At 40.0% G+C, this 27194-nt stretch overlaps 1 protein-coding gene across 1 annotated transcript in view; it reads left to right on the forward strand.

The window, feature by feature from the left end:
- LOC141757916 (cytochrome P450 26B1-like) overlaps positions 1 to 21929 on the forward strand; it is a 28403-nt gene extending 6474 nt beyond the window's left edge. Inside the window, exons 7-11 of the mRNA XM_074618853.1 lie at positions 279 to 423; positions 1316 to 1426; positions 5095 to 5222; positions 15224 to 15311; positions 20608 to 21929. Of these exons, the coding sequence (XP_074474954.1) occupies positions 279 to 423; positions 1316 to 1426; positions 5095 to 5222; positions 15224 to 15311; positions 20608 to 20769 (634 nt within the window). The 3' untranslated portion in view covers positions 20770 to 21929. The remainder of the gene's footprint in view (positions 1 to 278; positions 424 to 1315; positions 1427 to 5094; positions 5223 to 15223; positions 15312 to 20607) is intronic.
- The last annotated feature ends 5265 nt before the right edge of the window (positions 21930 to 27194 follow it).

The following is a 27194-nucleotide window of genomic DNA, read 5'->3' on the forward strand; positions in this document are numbered from 1 at the left end:
TCTTTTGCTACTTTCTCAAATCCTATTGGTCAGATCCGATGTTTTGAAATACCTTCGAAAAACAGCAACATTACCCCATGAAAATCTTGATGGCTTTTGCTCATTGCAGTGACATTCTTATGCATAAAGCTCTCTCCCTCTGTGCCATAAGTCAGAGGCTAGTAGAGACTGTTGATCTCTGGTTATGTGCTGGTTTGTATATACTGTAGTTGCTATTAATTACTAATGATTTGTTGACATGGCATCTTAATCTCACTGTTGCTCTCTCCTTCTTCCAGTTTTGTGGGCTCCCTCGGTTCTTTGCCGCTGCCCGACTCCAGTTCTGCCTCCCAGCATCTCCTGCTGTTCATCTCAGCTCTGATCCCCAAAGCTCTGGCATCGCTGCTCACCTCCTTCACACTGGCACTCAGCGGAAACGAACAGGTAGACAAACACAGATAAAACTGTGCGTGTTGATGAGACTAAGCGACAACAAGATGTGACTGACAGAAAAACAAAAAAAAGTACACGGAAATCATGTAAGCAATAAAATGTACACAGGTGATCCAAGGTTCACACGGAAGTTATCACCAGTATTTTCTTCCTTCCGATTAGACTGTTATCAGGCCATTAAATCCGCGACCTTTAGCAACCGTAGTAATTATGACGAGCAAAATCGGAAATCATGATCTGTAGTATAGACGGCATGAAACACCATATTAAGGGGACGGAGGTCGGGGGAGATAGATGGACAATGTGAAGTTGTCTTTGTGTTCACAAGCGTTTCACTTTGACTTTTCAAAGCCAAAACACACAAACACAATCTTTTTCCCTGTTTTTGTTGGCTAAACCTAAAGAAGCTGTTGTGTTTGTGCTATTTTCATACTCGATTATTCATTTTTCATGCTAAAATGTCACCAAATGCTGTTTTCAGCCTCTCAAATAATGAGGATTACCTGCTTTTCTCTGTTTTATATTATATAAAAGTGAATATCTTTGGACTGACAAAACAAGACATTTAAAGACATCATCTTGGTCTTTGAGATATTGACTATTTTCCGACATTTTATAGACCAAATGATTAATTATGAAAATAATCGTTAGTTGCAACATGTCAGAGTGTGTTGCTTTTAAGCTTCCCTTTCAATTTTACAATGACTCACATCTTTGAGGCTGACAGCGAGCGATAACACACATTTAATGGCCTGATAACAGTCAAATCGGGTGCAAAATGAGGCCTTTGAAATAACCATAACCATGTGCCATAACTTGTTCTTGCCCAGTCCTTTCTGCTTTTAAATAAAATGAACAAACATAAATCTGCCTCCGTGTCCAGGAGGAGACCCGTCGGCGAGCGTTGGAAGACCCTGATTACCTGCGCACAGTGCTGCTGGAGGTTCAGAGACTTTGGCCTCCTTTCATTGGTGGACGCAGAATAGCTAATCAGGTAGGACTCTTCACCAGGAGACTGGGTTGCATCCTATTGTTTTTATGTAGTGCTGAATGAGTATTTCTTATCTTGCACCTCAAATTCATCCCCAGCTTTCAGATGATGTGGTTAGGGTTTAAATGGACTAACTGTTACAACTAAGAGTTTTAAGGTTTAACTATTGCAGGGTGAATTAATTCTCTCCTGAGCAAACCCTGTGCTACTGTACCTTTTTTTATAGATTTATTTTCCAGTAGTCTAGGGGTCTGTTTGCTGTTTTCTGTGTTGCAATCCTATCCTCTAGATGGCGACATATTACTGTAGATGAAAGTCTATTGTCACTGTCCTCTCTCTTGTGTGTATTGTACAGTACCAAGAGTTACAGGAGCTGGACAAAAAACATGTACAACACTCTATAGTACATGGTATTAGCCCTGCACTGAATACCAGTTTGATCAATCTCATAATATTCAGTTTTTGATGATAGTCAGTCTGAGGTGACTTTCAGCTTCAGTTGGCGGGTGTCCTGTGACAAGCTCTTCATTTTTTAAGACTTTTCCTCTTGCAGCACTGAATAATTTTGCACTCATTACATGGATTACCACCAGCATTGTGTGTGACTATCAGTATGTGGTGCAGCATATGTGTTTTAATGGCAATATGATACATGACACGTCATTAGACCAATCACAGAGGCATGCAACTGGAATTCATTGAACTGGCATTTACTGAATGGCTGTTTTTATTAGATGTTTCTGTTATTTTGTCCACCCCTTGTTTATTCCAAATTGTTTCATGAAGCCATCGTTTCTACACACTTTGATTACTGGTGACCTATCATCTACGAAGGTTTATAATAATCTGCTTTGTTGTGTAAATCCGTGTGCTATATACACATAAGCATGTTATATCCCGTAGGCCCACTGTATATGTTACAACATTGATTTTCATTCGTTAATAAAAAATGATCGCATTCTGGTTTGACATCACCGCCGTCCGCCAATAGAATCCCAAATTTACTCAGAAGTCCCGTCTCTTGATTTGCCGGCTGTTTACTCCGAGGGCTTCCTCCTCCTCCTCCTCCTCCTCCTCCTCCTCCCGCGCAGCATTTGATCATTATGACCTCATCAAACAGCCTTATGCAACAGCCCAATCAGAGGCATTGATCCGTCTCTGCGATTGATTGGCTCCGCTCCCCCCGGAAGGAAGGAAGGGAGTAGGGAGTGAGGGGGTGGGGTGGGTATGACGGTGGGATTGATGTGTGCTGGTGACTCTGTGAAGCAGAGTGGAAAGTCATTTGTCACTTCTGGGAAACGCACCAGTACACTTTGATTCCTAACGGCCTCAGTGGGATACGGGGTCATCATGACGTGTGGGGTTATAGAGAACTTTAGAGAAGAAAGAACTGAAAGAATCCACATGGGTCATCATATAAAACAAAGGAAGAAAAATGCAAAATGGATTAGTTATTATCAGGGGAGGAAAGAATACTAGAATGCTGGCTCAAGTAAGATTATTTTTGTTGAAAAGTACTTAAGCCGAAGAACAAAAGTAGCTCTTTTGAAGACTACTTGCAGTTAATTAGTGACAAATTACCACTGTAAAGGAAAAGTCTTGTATAATACAGTGTATAGGGGTGTCAAAGTTAACGCGATAATAACGCGTTAACGCAAATTTGTTTTAACGCCACAAATTTCTTTAGCGCAACTTGCGATTTTTAGGTTGTAGCGGGCTCAGAGTGAAGATACTGGTATCATATGAATCTAGAAAACCGAAAGGAATCTATTGGTCCCAACCATGTCATACTAGCTTGTTGCGAAGGAAGATAAATAACGCTCCAAACTTGCGCTAAATTTTGGCGAGGAGAAAACTGGCATGGCCATTTTCAAAGGGGTCCCTTGACCTCTGACCTCTAGATATGTGAATAAAGATGGGTTCTATGGGTACCCACGAGTCTCCCCTTTACAGACCTGCCCACTTTATGATAATCACATGCAGTTTGGGGCAAGTCACAGTCAAGTCAGTACACTGACACACTGACAGCTGTTGCCATGTTATGATTTGAGCATTATTTTTTGTGTTGTTCATTTATTTCCAATAATAAATATATACATACATTTGCATAAAGCAGCATATTTTTGCCTAATACATAGAAAAGCGAGAGAGGAGTGCTGGATTCTGGAGTGAAAAGAGTTCATGAGGTGTTTATGTGTGCAGGTAGGTGTGTAAGGAAGAGAGAGAGATTATTAGTATTCACAATCAGGTGGAAAAGCAGAAGCTGCATCCAGGTGGAACTAAGATATGCAATAGTTTTAGCACCTTGTGTGTGTGTGTGTGTGTGTTTGAGAGCAAGAGGGAGAGAGAAATGAACTCAGCGAGGGCAGAGACGTCTCTCAGCGAGAACTGGGAGAAAGAAAGAGATTTGTAAAAAGATTTTCCACTCCAGCAGAGAGAGGCGGAGAGAAAAATGAGAAAGAGGGGTAGAGGAAACAGAAAACAGTGATCCCGTTCTGTGGCAGTCCATTAGTGCAGCTACTAATGGATGTAGTGAAAAGGTGAATTAAAAGGGCAACAATTTGGTAAGTGGTCTTTTTGCCCCAAGGTGGCTCCATTCACCAGAGAGCTTAGTGAAAAATCAACTCGGGGATTTTTTGTTTAAAATGGAACCGTGTTTTTCATTGGAGCCAAACATCAGTGTTGCAGAAGTCTCCCATTCATTTTGGTTGAAAGGGGTATTTATAGCATGTTCCTAAAAGTTGCGTCATTGCAGTGTTCCTAGTTCACTTTTTGTTCTAATTGTGTGTCTCTACTCAACAGTTTTTAAAATATATAGGCGTAGATGTGAAGCAGGATTTAGCATTTGGAGGCTGTAGCAGGCTCAGTTTTAGAGCTGCAGTGAAGGTACCACATGGTATCACATGAAACTAAAAAACCTAAGGAATCCATTGGTTCCGACCATGTCATGCTAGCTTGTTAGGCAAAATTTTGGCGAGGAAAAACTGGCATAGTGATTTTCACAGGCGTCCCTTGACCTCTGACCTCAAGATATGTAAATGAAAATGGGTTCTATGGGTACCCACAAGTCTCCCCTTTACAGACATGCCCACTTTATGATAACCACATGCAGTTTGAGGCAAAAACCATGCAGTATAAATGTTATTTTTGCCTATTCTAAAAATGGTTTCTGCATACTGGGGTCCCCAAACAGTCTTGGAATCACATAAATTGGGTATCACTGTAAAGCTGAGACTCTTGTGGGTCCAATGAGCCCAATTATATTCATGTGTGATGATGTTCGTCTCCATAGAAGCCGTTTTAGATAGTGAGGACAATTTTTTAAACTTGACCTCACTGTATAAAATGACCTATGGTGACCTCTAGGATAATCACAGCCTCATTAAACTTTATAGCCACAAACTAAAGACCTAGGGCTTTCAGAGGATGGATGGCTTTCCTATGTAGATTGACAATAAGGGGGTTTCTGAGCAGTTTCCATAACAGAAGTGCTCGCCAAATTAATCTTCAGGTTCCCAGTTTTCAGATGATGTAAACCACTTCCATTTTTTTTAAAATGTGTCTATGGTCAAGAGGGGTGGAGTGGAAAAGGTTAACCTCTCGGGGCAATGTCAATTAATTAAAATAAGATATAGCCTAATAATGTAATGTCTCCCTCTGTGTATGTGTAGGACTCCACACTCGCAGGGTTCCATGTCTCAAAGGATAATGGTGTGATCTATATCAGCCACTCTGTCCACCGCGACCCAGAGGTTTTCCATCAGCCAGACGACTTCCTGCCGGAGAGATGGAGCGGAAGGTGAGGATCTTAGATTTCTCTTTATGGCTTTCTGTTTATTAAGCATAGACATTGTTTCAGAAATAGATTTAAAAGACCAGTGTGTAGTGTTTAGTGCGATCTATTGGCAGAGATGTAATATAATATTCATTATTATGTTTTCGTTAGTCCAGGAGTCCGCCATGTTGCTCGGCCTTGTTTCTACAGTAGCCCAGAATGGACAAAACAAACACTGGCTCTAGAGAGAGCCTTTCGCGTTTGTGGCTCTTTGAATTTGATGCGAATGCACCTGAAGGCCACCATAGGTTCTTCTACACGCTTGGAAAGGGAGGGGTGGGAGGTGTGGGAGTATTCAGTTGGTTGCAATCTGAAACCTCTCCACTAGGTGCCACTAAATCCTACACACTGGTTCTTTAGGTGTCCTAGGTGCTTCCTCCTTAAAGTAAAGAGATTCAGAGTTGGTTTATCGTGCCCTTTCGTTGGCAAGGCATTATGTTTTCTGGTTGTCCGTCCGGTCCATTTTCGTGAAACGCAATATCTCAGGAACACCTGGAGGAAATTTCTTCAAATTTGGCACTTGGACTCAAGGATGAACCGATTAGAATTTGATGTTCAAGGGTTAGCGATATCTCAGGAACACCTTAAGAGAAATGATTTACATCTGGCACAAACGCCACTCGGACTCAAGGACAAACTGATTAGAATTTGGTGGTCAAAGGGTCACTGTGACCTCACAAAACACATTTTGGCAATGATTCAAGAATTGATTTGCTAATTATGACAATCACACAAATGTCTAATAGGATAAAATGAAGAAGTGATGACATTTTGGACAGATATGGATGTAAACTGCAACTTGATTGGTTGGTGGAGGCATACAACCGCGAGGCAGTAATTCTAGTTCAAGAAGAAAATGAATATGAAGCAGAACATACACATGAGGTTTACTACAAAAAGACTCAAAGAGAAGAAGAGATTAAAAAGAAAAACAAATTAATAAAACAAGGGGTACTTACGTATGTGTGTGTGTGTACTGTATATTTTGTTTGTGTGTTTTTCTTCATGTATTCATGTAGAAGCTGCATCCCACACATGGGAATGCTTATAAACACAAATCAATGCCAATGAACCCACAGAGAAAGAAAAAGAAAAAGAATTCTGTCTCTCTCTGTGGGTATTGTAAGGCCGTAAAATACAATACAAATCAATGCAGCTCCACCACAAACTACAGTCTATAAAATTACCACAGAGTTGAAACAACACCGTTCTGACACTGTGTTAACAGTAATGAAATGGGGGGGTTCACAAAGGTTGTGTTTATTGCAGGACGGTATTGGAATCAGTTACTATATGTAAAGGGATTTCTATTTTTCCTGGTTATTCATCAGCAAGTCACAGCAAGTCAAAACGTTTGCAGCAATCACAACGAACTTCAAGTTTCTGTCCTTTTTAGAAAGAGCAATTGCTTCTGCCTAGAGTGGCCATTTTGGTCAGATAATCAACAAGAGCACAACATATCATACAGGAGCAGAAAATAGACCAGAATGAAATTCAAGAAATGATGATTTTTTTGAGTAGGTGGTTCAACTTCTTCTCAAAACAGGAAACAGCTTCGCTTTCTTATCGTTGATGATGCTGCCTTCACCTACACATCCAACCAACGTCAGAACGAAAGACATTTATTAAATAATGAACTGAAGGAGTATTACAAAATTTGTCCCGGAAAGCACTGGACTTTCCAGACCGATGAAATAGCTTTTCAGGGAAGTAATGCTGCCTACTGTCTCTGGGAACCGAACCTGTGACATTTTCATGGCTTATCCTTTAAGGTTGATATAGAGAAAATGTCTGCAACGTGTGCCGCTCGGTTCACACACCCTGTCTGCCACTCACTGTGGCTAACTGTGGTATGACACGCCGACACACACACACACACACACACACACACACACACACACACACACACTGACCATTAGAAAGAGTAAGAGGGAGGAAGCTTTCAGTGCCCTGACACATTAAGGATCGAGGAAATGCGTCACGAAAAGCCATTTTCGTAAAAACCAGACCCGAAAAAAATATAATTTTTATCAATGTCCATTACAGTACATAGGTTTTTAAAGAAGTGAATAACATTTGAAAAGAAAAGGAATCGAGCTGGAGATAAGAGAAAACAGAGAGAAAGATGAACAAATGGATGTTGGATTAATTTATATTGATGGGTAGATGGATGAAATACAGGTAATGGACAGATTTCCGTAAAATGGATGATTTCTGTAAGAGTTAGTGGAGAGGAAATGAGAAAGGAAGGAAATTACCAAACCTTGCCAGCTGAAAAAGGAAGTAGAGTGGTAACATTGGCAGGAGGCAGCCATATGATTATCTGAAATTATAACATAGCCACAGAAAATGGTATGAAGTAAGAACTAAGGAAGTGACAATGTATGATAAGATGTTCTGATCAGACAAAGGCTTAGGCAAAGAGGTCCTCTGCCAAATCGTGTATAAACGCTTACATTATGCACACCCTTTTGACCATCAGAATCCGAATCAGCTTTATTGGCCAAAGTAATTTGATTTTAGTCATTTGTTGCTCTCAGTGTACATATACATAAATAAATACCAGCAACATTACTACAGTTTCAACGTCTATATCTGTAGAATATATCTATATATTTCTAAATAAAGTCCATCTAGCGTCTTTCTGTGGACAAAACCCCCTTTATTTGTTAGCACAAGGCTTTTATTGTGATATATTTGCAGGACAGTGTTCTAGAAAATGCAGCGACGGCTCCATAAATTAATAGAGTACCGGCTTTTAATTGTGCATGAGCACACGCTTCTCAACCTTTTTCGGTCTAAAACAAATATAAATGACATTTAATTAAATGAAATGGCCATTGTGAAAGGCAAAATCTATGCAGTGGCAGCCCAGCAGCAGCAGCAGCAACGCTGTCTGTGTAGACATCACATGCTGCTCACTTAGGCAGTGTGGCCTGGGCATAAGACAATAGTGCAATGGTGCAGAGTGCAAAGGGTGCATGAATAAATGGATTATATTTATTAATACACAGTACAATGTGCGTAGATTTATATCTGACAGTAATTTTGCTCATGTCCTTACACTGGAGATGTAGTGAGTATGAAGTCCTGAATGGAGGGCAGGTTGGAACCAGAACTGCTTTTTCTTTATAAATATATAAATACAACTGTCATATTAATCCTTCTATACACGGCAGACTAGTAATGTATTTTGTCTTTAGGTCTAGGCTGCAGCTTGCTTTATGATTCTGTATTTGAAAATCACGCCGGTTAGCGCTGCATATACATATGCCTACATTGTTGCCATAGCAACCGATGTGGATAGATTAACAATACCTGAAAAATCTGGCCTGATCACTTTCACATATACTGTGTACAGCACAGACAGACATACAGACAGACATAATGATCAGATTAGAGGAAAACAAAACAAAAGCATGAGCACAACAGAGAAAGAACCAGTTAAAGATGGGTCTGCATCCCTCGCTCCTCTCGCTCTGCTACCTGCTCTGGCACAATGAAACCTGCTCTGGCTCCTTCACCAATTCACTCTCTCAGTCAACCGGTTCTCTATTCATCCACTTCCCTCCATTCACCTGTTTATTCTCATTCATGGCTGTTCATTCAGGCGACAGAGCAGAAAGGGGGAAAAAAAAAAATCTATGAATGTATGTATGTAGGTAGCTGCTGCCATGGAAACGAGTCACCTGACACCGTCTTTACCAATAGGGATTCCCTCTATGTGTGTGTGTGTGTGTGTGTGTGTGTGCAGGGTGGGGGATGATGCCCTGTGGACTGGGGATGCTATACAGAAAAATGAGTCAGAGAAGATCCTATCCTGCTTTTTTTGTTTTTTTACTTTGTGTGCGTCTCTCAGAACAAAACGAGGGTGATTCCTCTAAAATGAAATGTCCTCCTTTAGTTCGGGGCTTCCCTCTATCAGTTAAATATAACCGCCGTTATAAAAAAAAAACTTTTAGTGGAACTGACAGTTTAAATCAATGAAGACACATAAAATAGACAGACACACAAGCACACACACACACACACAGTTTAAGCAGTTATTTTGTGGCTGCTGCAAGCATGATCATAAAGCAGTGTCTGATCTTGCAGCTTACTGCTTGGTGAGAATTTTTCAAGGTCAAGAAATGATTCATTTTTATAGACGAGCTCTTCATGTCTCAGTATATTTTGTCTGGATGTGAGGATTAGAGCTGTGCATACCAGTTTATTATTTTATTGTAATTTTAGATTTCCTACTGCAGAAACTATCAAGGGTAAAGGTTTATTTAATTTTATTTAATTTAATTTTATTTAATTTAATTTAATTTAATTTAATTTTTATTTATTTTATTTTATTTTATTTTATTTTATTTATTTATTTATTTCACCTCATTCAAGGAAATCTTTATGGTCACACTATTATTTCACTGTTGTACACTATATGACTTTTCCTACAGTGCCAAAAGGGCAAGATAAGATTGTTATTGTTAAAAAAAAATTACAATAAAATATATTAGTTATAAAAGATATGTTTGATGATCTGCTTATACATGACACAATGTTGAACTCAGTAATGGGTGCCATTTTAAAATAGACTGAAGCGTAAATGAATGAAAGAAATCTATGAATGAATAGACAGGTAGCTGCTGCCATGGTAACTGTCCACCTCATACCGGTTTTTACCAATGGGGATTCCCTCTGCGCCTCTCTCTCTGTCTGTGTGTGTGTGTGTGTGTGTGTGTGTGTGTGTACATCCCGTTCTGCAGGGGGTTAAAGAATGAGTCAGGGGAGATTTTACTTGAGACAATATGATGTCAAATCTAGCAAACATATTCTAAGAATATACAAAATAAGAATTAGAAAAATGGGAAATGTACATGCATAAAATTTCCCCTTTGCTCAGCCAAGGTCGGAGACATTCAGACTTAAAGCATAAGAGCATTCTGTCAATATGTATTTCTTACAGGGAACAAATCCCATTAAACCCTCAAACCAACAAATAATTGAGCCTGCTGACGAGTATTGTCTGTGTAGCCGACCCTGATATACAGTAGCTTATTCATCTATGCTGTGCCATAGATCTCCATTGTTGTTCAAAACTATTAACCCTTTAAAAATGGACCTCTAGCGGCAGGCCGTCGTTGTTTGCATGATCCTGTTTAAATCAATCAAAAATAAAAACCATAATAGTTAGAGCGTTCATTGTTCTGCTGCGGGAAGCTAAGGCTTCTGTCTTTCGCGACATCACGTTGAACGCTCGTGGTGACGTAATCACGTTACGTGCGTAACATAACAAAAATATCAACTAACTTCTTTGCACTCGGGTCTGCTCATAAAAATGTGCTTATCTCTAAAACTAAAAAAATGTGCACAGTTCAAATAACTTTAAAACTTTAAAATCTTTTGGCGCAATATGTTTTGTGTGTTTATTAACATTGTATGAAAATAAAATGTCAGATTTTTGTATTTTTTGGGGATGTCAAAGTTAACGCGATAATAACGCGTTAATACAAATTCGTTTTAACGTCACTAATTTAATTACACATTAACAAAATTGATCTTTTGGAGGTTGTAGCGGGCTCAGTTCTTAAGCTCGTGAAGATATTGGTATCATATGAAACTAGAAAACTTAAGGAATCCATTAGTACCAACCATGTCATACTAGCTAAATAACGCTACAAACTTGGGAGGATTAACTGGCATGGCCATTTTTAAAAGGGTCCCTTGACCTCTGACCTCAAGATATGTGAATGAAAATGGGTTCTCTGGGTACCCACGAGTCCCCCCTTTACAGACATGCCCACTTTATGATAATCACATGCAGTTTGGGGCAAGTCATAGTCAAATCAGCACACTGACACACTGACAGCTGTTGTTGCCTGTTGGGCTTGAGTTTGCCATGTTAGGATTTGAGCATATTTGTTATGCTAAATGCAGTACCTGTGAGGGTTTCTGGACAATATTTGTCATTGTTTTGTTTTGTTAATTGATTTCCAATAATATATATATACATATATATACACACATTTACATAAAGCAAGTTTATTTGCACACTCCCATGTTGATACGAGTATTAAATATTTGACAAATCTCCCTGTAAGGTACATTTTGAACAGATAAAAAATGTGTGATTAATTTGTGATTAATTCTAATTAATCACAATTAAATATTTTAATTGATTGACAACCCTATTTTTATTTATTTTTTTAAATATAATATTACAATATTTAATTAATATAATTTATTACACAATTTCAATACTTTCATCAATTATTATAGTTTATTGACTGACAAATTCATGTTAGTGTTGTGTACTAAAAACTGCAGTGCCCAGCTGTTTTAGGAAAGTGTTTAGCCTTGTTGGAAAATTAACCATATACTCTATTTGTGACCCGTTTATCTTGGGGCTGGGAGGTAATTGTAAGAGATTCAATATTTGTATTCGTGTATGGTCATACTAGTTGTATGTGTCCTAATTGCTGCTAGAACTAATGAATATTCCCTCAGGATGTAACTGTCTTTCTGTCTTTCTGTCTGTCTGCGTGTTTACTGTATTTACTCTTCCAGCCCTCTATTTATCTTCCGGTCTGTTTCTCCTTCCTCCTACCTGCCTCTTTCTCTGCTTCTCCATCTGTCAGTCTTCCTGGAGACTATGTTCCTGTCTGCCTTGATAGTTGCCTGGCTCCTTTCCTTTACCACCTGGCTGTTTAATTTAATGACTGCTGTCCTGTTACATAACAAGCCCACCTACAATAACTACAGTTTAACCACATCATCTGTTTGTGTGTGTGTATCTGGGCAGTAATTGCATATTGTCCGCTGTGTGTGTGTGTTTGTCCCAGTACATACTGTATCATCAGCCGGTGTGTTTGTGCGCTTTTCCAGTTGGAAGCAAATAGTCGAGCTGGCAAGTTAACGTCCTATCAGCCGAACGCCCACACAGGCTCCGGCCGGAGATAAATGAATCGGAAACGCTACCAAGCAGAGATAAAAATCCGAGCTACTGCAGCGGGTTGTGTTGCTAGTTTTTCATAAATCTGAGGACAGGGAGTTTCCTTCCTATGTACAAAAAACGCTGACATACATGGATTTTCATTTGAGGTGGAAATTATCAGCAACTCTTAAGTTGTGGTTTGCTAGATTAGTGATGTTTAGACATTTTTTCCATTTAAAAAAAATCAACCACTGAAACAAAAGTCCCTAAAGATAACTTCATGTCTGTTTTTCATGGTCTGTGTATTGATGGACAAATTCATTTAAACTATAGTTTTGATGGTAGATTAGATGTTTGGTAACACTTTATTTAAAGGTCTGTTATTTCCTTTAATTTCCTTTTTTTCTGGAAATAAGTATATATCTTTGGTACAGTACTAATTATAGGAAAAAAAGCATTTTTAAATATTTTACTTATAAGGTTTTCCATTGGCACTTTTGGCTGTGCACAGTCAAACCATGCCGCGCTGATTTGCGTTTCCATCACCAGTTTTAGCGCGCCGAGTTTTGTTAATAAAAACAAGTCTACGACTACTGCAGGAAGGAAGAGAACAAGCAGCAAAAAAAACAGCGGGCTTTTATTGTGAAGAATAAAGGAAATTCAATTTTAATCTCAGAATTAGCGATGCTTGGTTTGCGGCTATTCTTAATAAAAACAATTCTACTAATAGTGCAGGGAAGAGGAATTGAAGCCGCAAAAATAATGGGGGCTTTTATTGTGAAGAATATAGGAAATTAAATGTTTTACAGCCGCTCACACACACCTTTAAGCGGGTAGCCCTGTTGTAATGGAGATGCAAATCCCTGCCGAGTCAAACAGAGTCGAGCCAAGCCAGCGCACGATTATGGAAAAACCCTATTAGTTTGTTGAGTTTATATCAATTTCCAGATGAATTTCTTTGAAAGAAAGGTATTTTGTTTCGCTCTACCCAATCAGTAGATTAATAGATATTAGATAAATGTCTTATTGGCCACAGAGCTCAGTCATTACACTTTATAGTAGAAAAATGAATTATGCTGGACAATAGATGCTACTTCTCTGATTTACTTCCTGTCCATTGAGCATATTTGATAAAGCCTCATGCTAGGCTGCTTGGTAAGACTTCCTCTCTCTCCCTTCCTCAGTATTACAGAACTGCATTGTACGCTGCACATCTTACTGTCTCAGGATGGACCTAAAAGTACATTAAACCATTAGACAGATGCTGCAGAGAACACTAATATTGTGTCTCTGACTCTCACACACACAAAGCTTCTCACACACACTGGACCCAGACTATACACACCACTAATGCTTCCTGTTTGCCTTTAATCAGAGCTCAGGTTTCAGGAAGACAGGATGCATTAGCGGTGAGAGGGGAGAGATGGCCTGCATTAGCAGGCTGCTGACAAACCTGCCGGCTGGAAACAACCAGCATCTCCTCATTTTTAAGTATGTTTCTAGAAAGAAATTGGAAAGTTACGGCAGGTATGGCAGAGGGAGTCAGACAGACAACACGTGTCAAGTTGTGACAATGATTCAGGCACACATCGTGTTGTTGTTGTTGTTGCAGACAGTTGATTCATTCTGTCGGGAGTCTGCGTGATTTTCTCTTGATGCCCAAAAGAGAAACTTATCATTTCATTGCCTCTCACGCCACAGAGAGGTCAAAGATCAGCTTGAACAAGCAAGCAGTCTGGATGTTGTTCAAAGATGCATTTCCAGTTCAGAGTTTTTTACTCATGTATTGATAGAATGCAAAAATTAGTATAAGATGCAAGTAAATCAGAGATAAAATGAACAGACACTGACAATATTTAACTGTATTCCAGATTACAAGTGAAACATTTAAACATCCAAAGCAGTGTGCGGTTGTTTATCTGGCAAAGACATTCTACATTCCCACAGTGCCTGATTTGATCACATCTGCAATCATTTCTAAATTATATGAACAAGGTTTACTTATACGATCAGTGACTACTGGCCAGTATCAGCTCCTAACATTGGTCCAGAGACGTGACGTCTGCCCATCATGTCAGCATCATCTAATCATCCTATGCTGTCACATCTGATCATCATCCTGTGGATAACAGCGCTTTCTTTGACAGAGGCAACAGAGGCATGAAGTGGTCATTATTCTGCTGAGGGATCTGACTATGAATGGAATTCAATCCCAGTCCTGTTGAACAATACAGGCTTGAGCGCTCTGATTTCTCGAAAATCATTTATAAAAAGTTTTGTGTTCGTTCAACTGTTGAAGCTTTTGTCAGAATATTGATTTCTGCATGTCTGATTGCTTTGCACAGATTTTGCATTTGTGTGTTTCTAGGCCTGGGCGATAAAACGATAGCGATACCGCGAGAGACACTTCATGAATAGCAATAAGAAAATTGTTCGATAGTTTCACTTAAAATGCATTAAATGCAAACCGCCAGGTTGGCACATAACAAATACGCAAAGTTCGGTTGCATGTACAAACCCCAAGCGTGCTCCCTCCCTGGCTCATAAACAGCCTATCATATCCCTTAATAATGCAAACAGCCAATCAGGTGTATTGTTCGGTTACACCATCGACATGCACCGTGGAGTGAGAAAATGAGTGCAGATGGTTAAGGAATTGTTGATTTAAAAAAGGACAGGTCAGCTCACCAATATTGCAGTTTTTTTTGTTTTTTGTTTTTTTTAAGTCTGACCAATATCAGAACACTGTTGTGTATAAACTGTGAAGGAAAACCAAACCGACTAAGTGCGGGAATACAACAAACTTAGTTTATCACCATAGCTGCTTCCGCCCTTTGTGGAAGCGGCATGACAACATGTCATCAGTCATGACCTACATCCGCTACATTCAAAGGTGGTTAAATAGGTAGTAAAGTGGTTAAATTCAACTTTTTTTGTCTTGGTAATCAGTAATAATCAATCTTGATTGAAATGAAACATTTTATGATGATCATTTTTTAGCTATATCGCTATGTGTAACCATGTAACTATGTTTTTGTATGCGCAGGAATGCAGGCCAGGAGCACTTCCTGTGTTCCTTCGGCAACGGGCACAGAGGCTGCATTGGAACTAAACTTACCGATGTCTTTCTAAAGGTGACTCCATTTCTTTGCTCATATCACTGACACATACAAATACACATAAATACATACAGGCACGCACACACTCTCATTAGTGCCACAGCCTGTAAAATTGTTGTTGTTTTTGAGCAAAGGAGGTAAAGTATTGACCGAATGTTGTCTTTTTTACGTCCTTTCTGACTTTCTGTTGTGTTTTAAGGAATGTTCTTTAGCCAGAGGAACAGACACAAACATGAAACATGAAGACTTGAAACTAGAGATTGAGACCATAAACTCATGTTTACAATGTTTTTGAGAAGTAGGCTCATTTTCTCATAGACTTCTATACAATCAGACTTCTTTTTGCAACCAGAGGAGTCGCCCCCTGCTGGCTATTAGAAAGAATGCAAGTTTAAGGCACTTCCACATCCGCTTCACTTTTCAGACCCGATGGTTTCCCACTGGTTCCAACTGCATGTGTGAACGCAGCCGTCTATGCAGACACCCAATGTCGCATTAACACAACTGCGGCCACTGTCTGCATTCCTTCCCTTGTCCGTTTTGGAGTATATCCGGCCAGTTGCGGTAGTCATACATTATAATATTTCACACACTCCTTTAACAATATGATGAGGTGTTACTGTTCTCTATTTAGAGCTGAAAGTCTCTCCTCAATCCTTTTCTGCCAGAAGGGCAGCTGAGAGTGAGACTGCTTACTGTAGCTGTGCACATGGAAAATAAAAATACACAATATACACAGCATGTATTGTATTTTTAATTATGACAGAATGTGTTCACTAATGGGAGAAAAAATTGCAACTAAGAGGGAAGTTAAATTTGGGAAGCTTCTGGAAAAAATGTTATTTGTTATTTGTAGACACAAGGCACAACACTACTGTAACTGTCGATGACTGACATCATTTGACATATTATATAACAATAATAATGATATAATATATTTATATATTATATAAGCAAAGAACCCAGAAAGACAGAGAGAGAGGTGAACCATGCTCATGGGAATGATGAAATGCTTTGCTGTGGGTGTTTATTAGAGATGACAGACGGAGAGCCAGGGCGTCCAGGTACAGACTGTCCTGTTTAAACCACCTGCCAGTCCCCACGGCTGCACTCACCATAGCCACCATTGCCTATATACTCAGGAGACACACAAGCACACACATGCATACACACGTCTATGGAAGGCACAAGAACAAGACAGGTGTGACAACAGGAAGGAGAGACATTTATTTCCCATGTGAGGACGTTCCCTCTGGAAACAGCTGTGTCTATGTATGTGCTGTGAGCCTTGACACTGGGGAGCGCAGGGCGACACCAACCTGAAAACAACCACAGCGAGCTGGTGGATTCCCAGGGTTTTAATTGGAAACGTGTAGAAGTGGTTGGAAGGATTCCCTCTTATTTTCAGTAGTCACAGACCAACCTTGTGTAGGTTTAAAATTTATGATAAAACGATTGAATATTTGATTATTCCTAATGGACTCTTCCCTATGTCCCACCATTTTTAATGACTGCTGAAAGCTTTCTGTGCATGCACAGCACAGTTTACAATGATAACAGGAGCATCTACCATTAAATTGTTTTCTAATTTTTAGGGCTGTCAGTCGATTAAAATACTTAATCTCGATTAATGGCATGATCGTCCATGATTAATCGCAATTAATCGCGTTTTAATTGCACATTTTTTATCTGTTCAAAATGTACCTTCAAGGGAGTTTTGTCAAGTATTTAATACTCTTATTAACATGGGCATGGGCAAATATGCTTGCTTTATGCAAATGTATGTATATATTTATTATTGGAAATCAATTAACAACACAAAACAATGACAAATATTGTCCAGAAATCCTCACAGGTACTGCATTTAGCATAAACAAATGGGCTCAAATCACAACATGGCAAACTCAAGCCCAACAGGCAACAACAGCTGTCAATGTGTCTGTCAGTGTGCTGACTTGACAATGACTTGTCCAAAAAAGTGGGCGTGTTTGTGAAGGGGAGACTCGTGGGTACCCAGAGAACACCTTTTTATTCACATATCTTGAGGTCAGAGGTCAAAGGACCCTTTTAAAGATGGCCATGCCATTTAATCCTCCCCAAAATGTTGCGCAAGTTTGTAGTGTTATTTAGCTTCCTTTGCAACAATCTAGTATGACATGGTTGGTACCAATGGATTCTTTAGGTTTTCTAGTTTCATATGATGCCGCTATCTTGACTCTGTTCCCAGTTCAACCTCCATAAGATCAATTGCATGAATGCTTTAAAGAAATTAGTGGCGTTAAAACAAATTTGCGTGAACGCGTTATTATCGTGTTAACGTTGACAGCCCCTGGTAAGTTTTGAAATGATAGGTCCCAGATTTCAGACAGTGGTAGACAAAAGCAGACTTGTTATTTCTAGCTAGTGGCTGGCGATTTGGCCGACTGAAATGTCAACCGTTGTAGATACTCTGTGAAAAAAGTCATGTTCCTCTGCCTCTGAGAAAGTTTGTGAACCCGGCCGCCATGTTGAAAACAGTTGAGCCAAAACTAAGCACCGCCCACCGGCCGGAGCAAACTTTCTCATTTTACAGCTAAACAGTACACTACAAGATGTTTCTGAACACATTTGAGCCAAGAAATAGGCATTACAGTAACAGAATTTTGATTCATATTTCATATCAGCGCTGCTTAGTTTGATTGGAGTTCACAAGTTTCTGAGCAGTGATGCGTTAGAGACTGCTCGACTCCGATTGGTTGTTTTCCTTCGGGCACGTTGAAATGTTGCAAATGCCATTTGGAGCACTAAGAGGACACAGAGAAACATGATTTTTTTTCATAGATTATCTGTATCATGCACTACTGTCAGGATATAATGAGTCAAAGTTACCAACTGCAGTTTTAAACTAACTCCATGAGTTGGTTGAACATGTTGTGTCTTAATCACTGACTTTTCAGTGGTTCCAGGTGACTACTTTTGAAACTAGAACCCTTTTAAAAGGTTCTTATATGCGTAAGAGACCTAAAGCTGGATGACCTGCTCCCACACAGTGGGGAAATGTTACTACACAGTGGGTGTGCTGTCGTGTACATGCAACCCCACAAAAAGTAGTTATGCAAGTTATGGTTGCTAAGTGATGACTGGACAATTGCGGTCTGTGGGAGGGAAGGAAGCCGATTGCACCAGTCAGCCAATGAGAGGCTTATCTCTGCAGTTCAAATCCGTTGAGTCAGACTGTTAGCTAACACACTTAAAGCACGTTATTTAACCTCCGCTGGTAGATTACAGTCGCTAAAACAGAATCTATAGGTTTTTTCTTCTCAGATTATTGAAGAGCAAAAACACATGCACACAAACATAGTACGGATAGGGGGTGTTACTGCAAGCTTAATGCAAATGTGAGGGATGACTCAACCCTACACACACACACACACACACACATACACACACACACACACACACACACACACACACTCATGAGTCATTGTAAATGACAGATTGAATGGAGCTCAGGTGAAATGCTCAAAGCGGTTTAATGATCTGCCCTCTCCTCGTTCAGCTCTCCTCATTGTTCAGCAGGACAATCATGTCTCATTATTTAAAACTAATTTACTTATTCTAGATAACCAAACTCCTTGTTTTTTATTGCTTAAACAAGTGGCATGAATAGGATAAAGTAGGCCGTACTCTCATACTCTTGCTCTCTAAATGGACAATGGGTAATCATCTTTCTTTTTACTGTAAATATACATTGTATATATATATATATATATATATATATATTATAAATCGTTTTAATGCCACTACATCATATGAAACTAGAAAACCTAAGGAATCCATAGTATTAAATACTTGACAAATCTCCCTTTAAGGTACATTTTGAACGGATAAAAAATGTGTGATTAATTTGCGATTAATCGTGATTAACTATTTTAATTGATTGACAGCCCTAATATATACAGTATATACTGTATACCTAGATTTACATCTTACTTTAATTATTTGTATTTTAATTTCTTTAATTTAAATACATTTTAAAAAAAATGTTTATATCATCCGATTGAATCTAATCCATTCTAGTTTCTTTTCACACTCCTAGGTATCGATGAATATTTTATTTCGCACTCACTGGCACAGGCCCGGTCAACTCTCCAACCAATCACTGTCGACCATAAATTCAGATACATGATGTCATCCATAGCAACGGGGTCAACCCCGCTCCTTCTCTCAGTTTGGGAGTACTCTCAGTCCCTTAGTGAACGTTGCTCTCGGCAACATTGAGCAGCGTGACCCAATACTGCTATGTGATAAAGTACAAGGAATATAGAGCACACGCTATCCATCACCTTATTCTGCACTAAGGATGCACCCGTTGAACTTCATCTCTCACTATAACCTGCTCTGATACTGCTAAAAGACCAGACCATTTAAAGTGTGTCTGATTGGCTCTCTGCAGACTGACCACTTGCACATACCACCTCACACACACACAGACTCACACACAGGAGGGCGTGACCAGAGTAAAAAGTAGACCGCAGGGATCTAGGTCAGAGATGTGAGTCATCGCCTCCTAGCTTCATCCTTCCCCTTCCTTCCCTCCTTCCTCCCACCCTCAACCATCACCATCCTTCCCCAATTCCCTCGCTTCTTTCCTGCCTTCCTCCATCCCCCCCTCCTCAGTCATCCTGTTCCTCCCCCTCTATCAGGAAAATCTTCATTCACAAAGTGGAGGGAGGCGGGGCAAAACTGGCTGTTACTGGTGAATGTGATTTGCTCTGAGTATCAGCCAATGGGGAATGCTGGCTGTGGTATCACCAGCCATGGAGTGCACTAAGTACGTAGAATGAAATATAATCAGCTTTTTCCTCATCTTGTGGTACCATAGTTCAACTTTTACACAATGGGGGTGTAATATGAATTGGTGATATTTTGGTGAGAAATGAAAATTGTGCACAGTCAGGAAGCTCTTACTGAGGTCTGCTCAAGGGTCAAATGAGCACAGATATCAAGAAAGGGTTTATTATTTGAGGCCCATGGACCTAATGTTCAATTTCAACTTGGCTGCTATTTCAACTTGTGTTGCGTTTCATTCCTACCTTCAAATCTGGAAAACAACACAACAAACAAACAAAGTGTTATGGAGGCTGTAGCTTTGCAACTCAGAGCCTCATTTCAGCGTTGGCGGAGGCTCTCGCTCTGCCAACTTTCTTCTGGTTTAACATTTTGTTTTTTGCGCTGCTATAAAATTAGGAAATTGGCACTTCCACCCCCGCTGCTCGCAAAGACACTGAAGTCACACAGAAAGCTCTTTCTTCTCTTGTTTTGCTGCCAGGAAGCGTGCCTGTACCTGTTAAAGCACTACGACTGGTGTTTGGACCCTCCGTCGCAGGACCTCGAGTACAAATGGCTGCCTGTGTCTCGCCCCGCCAACCCCCCCGCCATCTCCTTCACCCGACTGTATCAGACCGGATCTGACAGGAGCGACACCGACTAGGGATGCACAGTATGTTTAGTGATGCTGCTGATAAGTTGAGCAAAAAAAAAAAAAGGAAAAGATATGAACACTTAAAACTGTAGCTAGAGGCCAAATATGCCTGTCTAGAATGTGCAGAACAAGCTGGAAAATATGAGCGCACACAGAGGGAAGCCAGCAAACTGTGAGGCTTTCCCCCGCTGCGTATAATACAGTAATTGTCCTGGGGAAGGCCGAGGAGCGCGCCGGTTTCACTCTGTGTTCCTCTGCCAGATATATTCCGCAGCTTTTTGCTCGATGAATCTGCAACAGAAGACAAAATAAATGACTCACAATCATTCTTTCATTGCTGAATCTGACATCGCTAGACAGCATTTTTCGGTCTGTTTTTTTAATTAGTCATTTATTACAGTTTAAAAAAGATTAACCAGATCAACAACGTGAAGATCTTTACCTCACTGAACCTGTCTTATCCATCAAATATTGCTTCTAGATTGAATTGAGATGCATTTGGTGGAGTTTGCTCATTACATTTTCCCCTCCACACTGCAGTATCAATACTTAAACCAAATAAATCCAAGGGAACACACACACACACACACACACGTGCACACACACACACGCAGAGGTAAGCCCTAAGATTCAATACCTATAACTGCAAACCTGTCTCCCCTCCCCCTTCCACCACCTAGCAACCAGCACTGCTTAGCAACAGTTCGTCATACCGACACTGACTTTAGTATGCAAGTCTCACACACACGCACACACTCACATGCACTAACCTGGTTATTTTTGAAGGCAGTTGGCAGTGATACACACACCATCTGAATCACATGTAAATGATGCCAGAAGGCGTTTCGAGAGCGCACGCCTACATTTTGAATAACCTCAGTAACCTGAATGATTTTTAGCACATGACTCATAAACCAAACTAGACTTACTCTGTGTCTAATAAATAGTTTTAACTTCTTATTTATTAATATGCAAGTGTGGTACACAGTTTTTATATTATATTACATATTCATAATAATTTAAGTGCGGTAATTGTTAAATTAATTCTTCATGTTGTCCTATGTTCCTATTCATGTAATGTTAGTTAGTATGACATCTCAACTATTATGCTACATTGTTTTTTTATGAGCCTGTGTGCTATATTTTTATTAAAAAACTAACTAACATTTGAAGTGTTTTACTGTAGTTGCTTCTGTTTCTGTATCCTGTCAAATTTACAAGTGAAATATTCTGTAATTTTTAATGCTAGTGGTTTCCTATTCGGGATTCGGGGCTTCCCAAAATAGATCTCAGGGGTCATCGGATGATTCAAGGAATAAGAAAAAAACTCTTCGTCGTCCGTCCGTCTGTACTTCCGTGCGTCCGTCTCTCCGTCTTATTCTCGTGAACGCGATATCTCAGGAACACCTGGAGGGAATTTCTTCAGATTTGGCACAAAGGATGATGAACTGATTAGAATTTGTTGGTCAAAGGGTCACTGTGACCTCACAAAACACATCTTTGGCCATAACAGAAGAATTCATATGCTTATTATGACAATTTCAATATCACAATATTAAACATGTTCAATATTTACAATGGATTGCCTGTTGTGTGTGGGGAACCCTGAGGACAGCCGATGACGCAGTCACGTGGGGAAGAACGATAGCCAATTGAGAGCCAAGCTGATTGAAGAAGGAAGGACAACCACTGTCGCGGCTAATGAATGAACTAATACAAAACGCAAAAAATGATGAAGTGATGACATTTTGGACAGACATGGATGTAAACTGCAACTTGACTGGTTGGCAGAGGCGTACAACCATGAGGCGGATATTCTATTTTTTCAGATTTTTCTTTAACTTGTGCTTTTTTCTTTTGAAGTACCAGACACTTTTGCCTCTTCAGGCCTATTAAAGTCCTCCAGATGTCATTATCTAAGACAGAAATATCTCTGTTTGGTTGAACTGCTCACAGTTCATGTGCATAAACTGTGATCAGGGGTCACAAGTAGACTTAGATTAATTTTAAGGTGTCACAAGTTTGCAGCAGCTAGCAACCTAAAACAAAAAATAGTATGTTATCTAATTGCTTTCACCCACATTGCAAGAGAAGATTTAAAGTTAATTCTAAGATAAAACAAATTCCTATTCTCCAGTAAAATCCAAAACCCAATTAGATAGACAAGAAATAAAGTGTCAGGACATTTACAGCTAAGTTGCCCCAATTACAGAAATAAACATACAGCAACATTAATGCTATATTTTATATATTCTTTAACATACAGCAGGATTGTGTTCAGTCTGAATTGGAACATGTTCAGCTACAGTGTGAATGAAGCCTAGAGTGTGTAACTTGTATGAAATGTGAGCTATGCTGTTAATGTTGTCTGCAGTCTCTGTAATCAGCTATAGGCATGTGTCTCAGAAAGATGCTTTTGTCCTGCAGAGAGCCGCTCAACAAACCTGCTGTGTTCTCTTTGCTGCTCTCTTTCTCACACACACACACACAATTATACTCCCTCCAATACACAATGAATTATGCTGCAGACGTGCATATTTCTCACTTGTCTCACTCAGCCGTTTGTCCCTCACACACACATTCACACGCACGCACTTGCAGACATACACACATCACACGAAGTCGGGCAGAAAATGGGGTTTCTTGTGAACAGAGTGGTATGACTCACTGCTCTCCCTCCACTTGGCCGTTAGCTTCCGGTCCTTCTCACAACAACGTAGGACAGGCGAGAGTGACTTGTGATAAGTGGTGTTTAGTATAGGATGGTGTGTTATAGAATAGTGTGATATGTAAGTTATTAGTTATTATATTATATTAAAGGGGACCTATTATGCTTTTGTGATTTTTCCCTTTCCTTTAGTGTGTTATGTAGTTTTTTTGTGCATGTAAACGGTCTGCAAAGTTACAAAACCCAAAGTTCACGCCACAGAAACACTGCTCCTGAACTGCCTGAAACGCCTTGCTTGAAGTCCTGCCTTTTTTTCCGTGAGGACACTGACAGACTAAACTGTTTGAAGTACCATACCAAACCATGGTTTCCCATTTTAGCTCATTATCTAATCATATACTGTATACTTAGATGTATGTTATTGTCCAAAGCATACTGTAAGTTTGTAAATTGAGTTTCTTCTCTCCTGGCAGCTGCTGGTTTGAATTAATATCTGTATGGTGGAAAATGTATTGCAGAGAATTGGAACGTTCTTGATATTGGTAATGAATATGTGAATATTATGTCTTCTGTTATTATCATGGTATTGCGGTTGAGTGCAGGGACTTTAAAGGGATAGTTCGATATTTTTGGGATCTATGCTAATTCGCTTTCTTTGCAGGAGTTCGATGAGAACATCAATACCACTCCCATATATTTCAGTTAAAGATTAAGCTAGAGCCAGCAACTTGTTAGCTTCACTTAGTGTAAAGACTGGAAACAGTGGGAAACAGCTCGCCTGGCTATGTCCAAAGGTAACACAATCTGCCTACCACCTAATTAACATGTTATATCTCAGGCAGTAGCTTCCAAGTCACTCCACTGGTCACCTGGTTAGCTACAACTGCTTGTGGCAAAACACAGTCCTGCACATAACTCCCTTTAAAGCTGAGAATATACGTTTTCATGTAGAGATTATGGTCCAAAACATGCAGATTATGTCCCTTTAAGTACTGATGTCCTGTTACTGCACATTTGAAAGATCAGAGGTTGATTCAATTCGGACACATGGGCTGTTGTAGGGATTTAACTTGAGACCTTTACGTCACGCAATGAACAGATCAGCATTTCATGTTACATATCTGTTGCATTCCAGGCTAAACCGGCTATCTGTGTGCCTCCTTGTGGTCCACCCCTTCACATTTTAAAACATAATTTAAAAATCAGCTGACCGCGCACCCACAAACAATGGCCTAGTGATAATATGCTCTCGTGAATAATGTTAATGAATTTCAAGAATGTGATGAGCAGAGGCGTCACCATTCGCGTAGATTACAACAAACTGCAGCTCATTTAGAATGAAGTGGAAGCTCAAGTGTTATTGTCATTCTACAACAAACGGTTGCACAGCGAAATGTACGTTGTAATCCCCAAAAATTCATGGTGGAGAACGGAGGATAAATTGAGGAGTCTTGAGGAACAGATACTTCTCAGTATTTCCCACAGAATTTAGTGGGACTGAGGTGGGTAGACCTCGGACCCTCAAGGGAGTTGTACATTTTAAAGTCTGCGCAGGCACCTCACCTCACCGATATCACTGATGCATGGTACTGTAGACGGGTGCCAATGATATTCTGGGTGGTTGTGTTCGTTATGTGCACAAGATCCTTCATTCAGCTACATTATTTGTCATGCACATGTTTTATGAACAGTGGACAAATCAATAGATAGAAAAGGAAATTAGAAAAAATACAATACACTACAGGTGGGGTAATTTTCCATCCAGGATTGTGAGAAAAAGGAAGTAATGTCGGTCACTAACAGTCAAACACACACACATGTCTAACAGGAGGTAGGACAGTGTATCCAGATGGCAGAACAAAGCCTGAGGTCAGTTTTAATGAGCAGAGCTAATTACCACATGACTGTCCTATCTGTCCACTCCCAGTGGACTGTTGGCCTTTAATAGGGTATACAACAGGAAGTAAAGGCAGGAAAACCCCACCGCCTACCCCTGCTGCCACATGCACACAAATAGTAGTCACTGTAATTAAAGTGTGTCATATGCACCCAGCACATTTTAATGCACACAGTAGACACACAGTTACAATAATTATTTTACGAGTGAAGGAACTCATCCCACAAACCATTTCGATTGGCGACTCGCCGCCTCTGGAAACTCCTGTAAAAAGTTTAAACTAACTGTCGATCTAAAATGAAGACCGATTCGACAACTGCGTGCATTATTTCTCACTTCAGATGTTTTCAGAAACACATTTCGGTGAACTGTTTTTTGTAATATAGCCTAATAGCGGGGCAGTTGAGCATAACAATTGTGCATTTTGCAATAAAAGCAACGTATTTGGTACAGATGTAGGTTTATATGTTATGAAAAGATATAGATATCGGGGCGCCGCAAATTTGGTCCCTGGGGGCTAAATGGCTGCCAAAGGGGCTTTAAATGTTCCAAAATGTTGCAGAAAACTGATTTTATAAGAGAAAGCTTGCCGCCATGATGGTCCGGTTTGAAATCTGCGAGCTGACCATGGAGCAGCACGTACGAGCGCATACCCTCACTAACCGTTCCGGTGTGCGGTACACATTTCTATGGTCATAGTACCAATTAGAGATGTCGGTGTTACACTTAGGATTGTGGGTAGTGTAGTACTTCTCTACGACATCGCAAATAAAACATGTTTTTCTTTGAACAAGGTTGATATCATACTGACTTGTGGCTTCTACAGAAGCATATCATGGCTTGTGGTAAGTCTACCTTGGACGGTTACAACCTGATGGCTAATAATCAAATCCGTAATTGAGAATATGAATGGGATTTTCACTAACGGAACCTCACCGTTCTATAATGCTCTATAGTTTACTAGTGTTAGGATGAGATCAGATTTTTCACAGATGTAAAACAAACACAACACGTACTTTGTGGACCACAGTCGTAAAATGTAAACAAAGTGTAACATGAAGAATTGTTGTTACAAAATCATGCAGTCGCCAATTATTTCTGTATCACCTGGTAATCTCACCCTCTGTTTTTGATGTCTACAAGTGATTGTCTATCTAGCCATTGAATTTCTGCAACAAACCTCCAGCCCACACACAGAGACACACTCACGTAAACACACAAGCATGTGTCCGTCACACACACACACACACACACACACACTCTCTCCTTGCTGCTTACTACTGTGTTTGTCTGTGCTCAGACAAGCAGGAAGGAAAAGCCATTAGTCACTGAGGTGCCATCAAGCACTGTTTAATTGTCTCATTTATCTTCCCTGTGCTGCTGAACTCCACGCTGCCGCTCAGATTCACCGGGGAGACCTCTGGAGCAGGGCACTCCGCCAAATATAAGTATATAATCATTTGTTGCTGCAAGTGGTCCTATATCTTCTGACGTCTCTGACACAAGTTGAGAAGTGGTGAGCTAGTTCCCGGTTATAGGCTACTGTAACATCATTTGAGTTTCAGGTCGCACGTAGAATATTAATGAACTTCCTGTGACTAGTTGCGGAAGTTGATGGATGTGCGGGGGGAAGGCAACCTTGGGCCACCATTGGCACAGGGTAGCTTAACCAAGGCCACTCTAGCAATACGTGTGCAAGAGTAAGTCTGGAGCGTTATATAACCTCCTTCTTGACAAGCTAGTATGACATGGTTGGCACCAATGAATTCATCAGGTTTTTCTAGTTTCATATGATACCGGTTTCTTCACTCGAACTTTAAAACTGAATCCGCTACAACCTAGAAAATGCATTAATTAGAAAGAAATTAG

Source organism: Sebastes fasciatus, chromosome 19, assembly GCF_043250625.1.
Source record: "Sebastes fasciatus isolate fSebFas1 chromosome 19, fSebFas1.pri, whole genome shotgun sequence".
NCBI lineage: Eukaryota > Metazoa > Chordata > Actinopteri > Perciformes > Sebastidae > Sebastes > Sebastes fasciatus.